This window comes from Callionymus lyra, chromosome 6 (assembly GCF_982586985.1).
Source record: "Callionymus lyra chromosome 6, fCalLyr1.hap1.1, whole genome shotgun sequence".
In the NCBI taxonomy this organism is placed as follows: Eukaryota; Metazoa; Chordata; class Actinopteri; order Syngnathiformes; family Callionymidae; genus Callionymus; species Callionymus lyra.
The window spans coordinates 27311310-27318685 of record NC_141823.1 but is presented as its reverse complement, the minus strand read 5'-3'; the positions used below and the strand labels follow the sequence as shown (position 1 = coordinate 27318685).

At 38.2% G+C, this 7376-nt stretch overlaps 1 protein-coding gene across 1 annotated transcript; it reads right to left on the bottom strand.

Annotated features, from left to right (window-relative positions):
• Nucleotides 1–1015: 1015 nt before the first annotated feature.
• Nucleotides 1016–4640, bottom strand: LOC148077802 (sulfotransferase 2B1-like). Its single transcript, XM_087794564.1, has 6 exons — nt 4489–4640; nt 2739–2950; nt 2525–2651; nt 2352–2446; nt 1496–1676; nt 1016–1310 (listed from the first exon to the last, which is right to left on the bottom strand). Exons 1-6 carry the CDS (start codon nt 4625–4627, stop codon nt 1201–1203), a joined length of 864 nt encoding a protein of 287 aa, XP_087650690.1. The 5' UTR covers nt 4628–4640; the 3' UTR covers nt 1016–1200.
• Nucleotides 4641–7376: the final 2736 nt, after the last annotated feature.

The following is a 7376-nucleotide window of genomic DNA, read 5'->3' as shown; positions in this document are numbered from 1 at the left end:
TCAGCATCCGACGCTTCTGTTTCCGGGGTCAAAAGTAAGCCTGTCAGCAGGCTGCTAACCTGTTTTTTTTTTGGCTCAGGTTTTAGGACAGGTGACGTGGATGTGTACAAGCGATCAAATAGATGGGTGCAGCCCTCTTTCCAATATAAGGGATCCCAGCTGCACTTCCTCCTATTGAGTCTCAGACAAGAAAGCACAGGCAGCGGGGCAATGTAGTTAGAGGGCTTCCCAGGAAACGCTTTCTGTGAAATGGGCCTAGCCATTCCCCAGCAAAAGGAGAAAGCACAGGATCAGGATACCGTTCACCTCGTTCTGTGCAAAAAGACAGTACCTCAAGCAGCCAAACTAGTATTGGGGTTGCAGTTAAAGCCCCCGACTGCCAGAAACATGGCTGAGGGAGACCAATGAATGACCCACATGCTCCTGACCACTATCCACACCAACTCTGAAAACAGAGTGTGTGTCACCACAACACCTCCAACAGGGGTCGGGAGGAGTCACGGCTGCCCACTACAGGTGGCCCAGTAGTACCTGAGAGCCAAGAGTATTTAAAGGTTTCCATGCTGTTGAAGAGGTCTACCACAAAGTGACCGAGAACCGTGTCCACTCCACAGCCAGCTCATCTTAGCCACACTCAGAAGGGCCAGGGTCTAACTTCGCCCTGGCGATTAACTTAAGACACCACAATGGAACTGTTAACAGGACTAGGACGTTGGATTGGGACAGCCAGGGAAACAGGTTGGGCAAGAAATGTGTACACTGCCTTAAACTCCAGCAAATTAAAGTGTTAGAACATCAATACTGTCAGTAACACTACTGACTCTACTGACCTGACCCGAGGTGCCTTAAAATGGTCGACATCAAAGTGTCATGTATGCTGAATAGAGACAGAAGATTCAATTTGATGTGAAACTCTTGAACATCTGAAAATGGTTAAAATCCCACATAAACTTATATTGCATATTTACTGAGTGGAAAGAAATAAATGTTGAGTGAGGTAGAACCGGTTGTTGAATCTCCAAATAATAAAGAAAGATTGTTTATTATTATTCTTTTTACAAAATATAATGAGGTTTTAATGCTTGGATGACATACATATTAAGTCAACCTATAAGTCAAACAGTGAGGAGAAGAATAAAACATTATCTTGTAACTCCTGGAATGACGCAATCATAACATCTGGTTACTGAACAACTGGTTTTAATCCCACACAAAGTTGTACTGCACATCTTTCATTTTGTCTCTGTAAACCTGATCAAAGTGTTCAGATTCTTCTGCTGTCAGAAGATTCTTCCAGTCACCAACAACTCCTGAAACACACATCAACAGTACGAATAAGTCACAGAAAGTATTTCTATTGTTGAAAGGGGAAACTTGATGGTAGGTGATGAAGTCCCCTTGAGTTAAGAATCCATCAACCCGTTTACAAAAGATTTCTAGGATATAATTATGTCGTAAGTTAAATAAGGTACTAATATATATTTATTAGCATCACCTTTTCTGAGGAATTCAGACTTTTCCTGGTCCATCAATTGCGGGTCGGCAAGAGAGTAGTTCGACATCTTGTTTTGCTTCATGTTTTGGAACAAACATCGATCTGCTATCTTCTTAATCACATCAGCATCCAGAGATCTTTCTAAAAACTGAGCCATTCTGGTCACTGAATCCTTGAGATCCTGGAATAAAGTAACACAATTGACAATTGTCATGTGAGAGGATTTTCTGCTGCCCCTCCATTTGATTTGATATGATTGTCACATTCAATGTTATCATGTATAGCTTTGATTATATATTGAAAGGCAACTAATGTGTTGATATAAGTGTCTCTTACATTGATCTTGTACCTCTAATGTATCATCAGTATGTGTCTATTTGAACAGAACTGTATTTTCATTGAAATATTTACATGAAAAATTGACATATCACACCTACTCTGCTGTGATTGGTCAAGAATCAAGGTTTGTAACCGCGCGTCATCATCTCAAGTCTCAACCTCCTAGGGATTGTTGTATAAACAAAGCGGGAGTGAAGACCATTATTACATCATAATGCACTCGTAACCTCTCATTCGCAGAGATTTCAGACAGGAGAGAACTCTTTAAAGTAAAAACTTCAAAACATGGTCATGATGAGGGACTTACTGCATCTTGGAAAGGAAGATTCAACATTTGAAACATGTGTGTGTCAGGAGATTTACACATATTTCGCTCATTAAGGTTAAAGTAACATCTTAAAATACATTACACAGAAAGATAGACAATTAATAATGAAACCACACAAAACATTTAACAACAAATTATAAATCTAATTTGCCAGATCCATCCTTCATGTGCAAACGTGTGAGATCTCACCATTTTCATTTCTTCATACGACATGTACATCACTCGCTCCTTATCATCGTAGTGGAGCCAGCCCTTCACATGATCGAACCAGGAGCCAAACATTACTGAAGAGCAAAGACACAACACCTAAATGGTTTAGTAAACATCGATAGGAAATATAGAGAGAAACTTAAATTAATTACTTTGACCATCAAGAAACTTTTGTAGGAATTCACTCTTGGGCCCTGGATCGACCAGGTAAGATGCCATCCCATAATAATGAAAGGAGGATGTGAACACATCTTTGGGATTTCTCATGACGTAGATGACCTGAGGAATATCAAAGAAACAACATAAACCTTCTGTTCAATATCGATCTTGACCGTTTTTCTCAATCTGCTCTGATATGTCATTTACCTTTGGTCCGACTTGAAAGAAGGATTTGGTCATCATGTAGTTGTGGAAATGCGTAGCCATGATCCGAGGAGACGGCCTTTCCTCCAAGTTTAGGAGATTTGCACCTTTCGCCTCTATCCAGGGGACACGTTCCCAGTTTGGAAGAGACTCAACTGATGCTGGATCTCCTCCACTCATGATCAGAGGAACAATCTCCTGCATCCATGTTGTCCCTGAACAAGAGACATTTAAGATCTGAACTATTTTAATGGATATTAATGCTTTCATGCAAATAATTTCAATATGATGAATAACAACCAGATACAGATATGTAATATCCTCTGTTACCTTGTTCAAGTTATTTGTACTTATTTTATCAACGCAAACCCACGTGACATCTCCTGACTGTTGAGCTGATATAAGCGCCAGCGCTGAGACTGTTTAAAATCAATTGTGATGTAACTGCTGGAATTAATAGTTTTCCACCATTTTTTTTCGGAAGCGCTACAATACACATTATTACGAGGAGATATCGACAACATAAACTAATCAAACACGAAAATATGACATTTAAAGAAGATACGGTTAGAAATACAAATTCAGTACATATTTATGGAGCATTTTTGTTTTATTTAACGTTGATAGTAACTTTTTAAAGCCATTCTCACACCACACTTGACATGTCTCGCGACTGTATGAACCCATCCAACAATCTGTGATTATTTTTTAATAATAATAAACTTTAGTTCTTTTGCGTAAATCCAGCCAATCACGGAAGGCACCGAGCAACCAATGAGAAGCAACAAAAGGCGGGTCTTCCATTACGTCATCACTACTCACACCCGACCAGTACAGGATCCCTGCAGCCTACAGTATCCAGGATACACTACGGTTACGTCATAAGAACAAAACAACTAGAAAGCGGTCTGAGAGACGCTTCACCATAAAGTATCGAAGCAACAATGATTTAAAACATGTAATGCAGTAAACACGTGACGAACATCAGACGTATCTATAATTAACTAGTATTTTGCACATATCGCTATAACTAAGGGAATCATAAATAAAAGTTTGGTGGGACAGATAAAAATAGACTCCGAGATATGAGCTTAATATTAACAAGCCATTTGTTTGAAGTTAATCGATTAGTTCATGAGCTTTGATTGTATTTAGCGATTACTAAAATAGTACTTCGATGAAGTACAACGTGGCCCTTTTAAACTCATTATTACTCTTTCGTCGTTGAAGTAGTAAACACACATGACTAGTACTGCCAGATTCATCATTTCTGAGAAAAAACCGCAATCTTAGTCGACGAAATCTGTCGTGCGCGCATACTTTGCTTATTACGGCTATGCCTTATGTCGCAGGAGCCGCAAACGTCACACTTAAATAAATCTACTTTTTGTCAAGAAATCCAGAAATTGACCTAATGAAACTGGATTAACTTTCAAGATTTTCTATCACATACTTTCACGTTAAATGCTCTAAGAAATGATCCTATGAATCTCGATTTATGCTGTTATAAAATGTTTATATTGAAAATAAACTCTTTTTTTTAAATAAAAAAAATTGGCAGATATTGAATAATAATATAATTTTTCAGGACTTAACAAATAAAAAAATACTTACCAGAGCCAATTTCTATACAAAATAAATGCCGGAGACTGTATTACCGTAATGAGAAATGTAAACGTATGCGCGCATGACAGATTTCTCCCACTATGTGCGTGCTTGACCGCGGTTGTGAAAAAAAGTGTTTAAAACTCACCTGACTTTGGATAGGTAACGATGAGAATGTCATCAGCTCGGAAAGTAAAATCTTCGCAGTACTTGAGGCTGTTTAGATCGTACACATCTGTGGCGATGAAGACCCCCTTGTAGACAGAGTAGAGCTCAGCTTCAGACATGTTTCCTCAGTTATCTCTCTTCCGGTCTCACACAGATTTTACTGTCCAGGCTCGTTGTTAAAGTTACAGCATGACAAACAATCCACAGACATAATCAGCAACTTTTTCCTCAACATTTGGTGATAGAGCAGAGATTCTTTTAATTCCTCATTATTAAAATGTTTACTGGCCATATATTTATTTGGGAAAACATTACTAGTGTCGTTTTTTAATAATTACAAACACAAAACAAGAAGAAGAAAAAAGGCACGAATGTATATATATATAATATAAACAATTCATAATTTATTGGCACCCTATTAAAAAAGTGGGTAAATAATTACATTTTAAACATTTTAAATTCAAACACACCTGTGGCAGGTAATAGGTGCTGGCAATATACAAATCGAAACTGAAACCCATTAGAGTGTATACAAGTTGACTTAACCTGACCTGTCCAAGCATGTAGAAGAAAAAGAGCCGAGAATTGTCTTAGGACTTAAGAAGCAAAATTGTGGAAAAATATAAAAAATCTTAAGGTTAAAATTCAATCTCCAAAAACCTTAAAGTTCCTTTGTCAACTGTTAATTCAGAATACAAATTTAATCAGACAGACAGATATTTAGATAGTTTACTGATTCCGGAAGGAGAAATTCACATAACAGTAACTTCAATTTAAGTAACATAATCCTCTAAGGGCTTAAGCACATTTTCTAATGTGAATATTTCAATAATTGTTCTATACAAACAGACTCATACTGGTTAGTACACTAGTCAAAGATCTATTTGTAGTTGTAGTTTGCCCTAAATTTAAATTTCACTAATTTTCTACTCTCATTTGGACTAAATTATTTTCAGACAGATTTGTTCCATTTAAGATCTACAGGCGAAATGTAGCAATTGGACATTACTTTTGTCTTCATCTTTGAGTCATGCTTTTCTTTTGTTGTGAGTGTGGGTTTAATCCTCGGACGAGGTCAGCTCAAACCTAACCCGGTTAAGACCGAAGCTGTGGTTAATTAGCAGGTCGACATCTACCGCAAACAATTACAGCAGTTCCTGGGGTTTTACAGACATTTCATCCAGGGTTTCAGTAAGGTATCTGCTCCCCTCAACCTCCTTAGACACCGTTCCACTGAAGGTCTGAGGCGAACACTGCATTCAAGCAACTTCGTCCGCTCTTCTCATCTGCTCCAATCCTTCCTCATCCGGACACTTCATGGTGGAGGATGATGCCCCGTTTTTCTGCCAGGAGCATCCTATGGATCACAAGGTACACCCCTGTGCCTTTTTCTCGAGGAAGCTGACTCCCGCGGAGGCCAACTAAGACATCGGCAACAGGGAGCTACTGGCCTTGGTGGCTACACTGATGGAGTGGAGACCCTGGTTAGAAGGTTCAGAGCTTACTTTTGTCATCTTCAACGACCACAAGAACTATACATACCTCTGGTCAGCTAATCGTCCAGGTAGCCATAACTTGAAACCGGATGCTCTGTCCCAAAAGTATGAACGCCTTTAAATCTGAAGTGACTAAAGATATATTATAATACTTATTAATGACTCCTGATCTGCAGCCGCGGACAACAGCTCTAGAAGCTTAGAAGGATCCCCTGACCCGGGTTCTGGCCCAAAGGATCCACTAATTTGTACCTGGGAATGTTCTAAATAGGTTATCGAGTGAGGTCACACGTGGAAACTTGCCTTCCAATAAAACCAATAAAATACATGCTTAAAAGGTCAAGACACCACCGATGTGCAAGATTTAGGCTGCTAGCCTGATGGCGTCCGCTAAAACAAGCTTAAAATATAGACTGCTATTGGACCAAGAGGCAACATAGGGGATACCACAAACACATTTGTTTTCGTTCCTTTGGGTCACTTTGACCCGGAGACAACACAAGGGTTAAAGGTTGAAATATGTTTGAATTCACGTCACAGCGTCATCAAGAATTATAACATAAACTAACTACCAGCACGACATATTTTACCTTCTTATTCAGACAGACAAAAAAAATCAACATTGTATTTTTAGGATTCTTTGCAAATTGAGTTTCAAACTTCAAAGATATGTTGTTTGAGATTCTACTAAAAACAATAAACAACAAGCTTCAATGTGGCAACAGTTTGAATTATAAGCTTGTCATAGTGTTTTTTAAAAGAAAAAAGGACAATAATGTATTCACTTAAGATTTTCATCTTGAAAAAAGAATTTACATTTCGTAAAAAAAAATATTCCATAATCAAGGAATGTAGCAGATTTTCCTTTTGCGTGCAAGTTGACTTTTTATATAAGAAAACATCCTGTTATGTTGGTCTTTTTATGCTTGAGTTGTTGGTGTTAAAACAATTGTCAGACACACTCCTAATGGGATAATTGGTTGCTCAGGTAAATCATAATACTTGATTTTTGACTTGTTCAAGATTCAAGATTCAAGATTCAAAGTGTTTATTGTCATATACATCGAGAAACACGTTTCCCTATGCAATGAAATCCTTTCTTTGCCGTCCCTCCACAAATCTCGGCGTAACAAAAACATAAAAATAAATATACATAGCAAAAAAAGTCAAGATAAAATAACGATAAAAAAAATAATAATATAAGAAAGGGAGGGGAACTGTACATGAGATGGATTTAAAGTGACAACAGTGCAGTGTTCAGCTGTTCATGATTCTTATTGCAGTGGGGTAGAAAGAGTTTCTCAGGCGTGTGGTCCTGCATTTTGCACTCCTGTACCTGCGTCCCGAGGGCAGGAGTGTAAACAGTCCATGT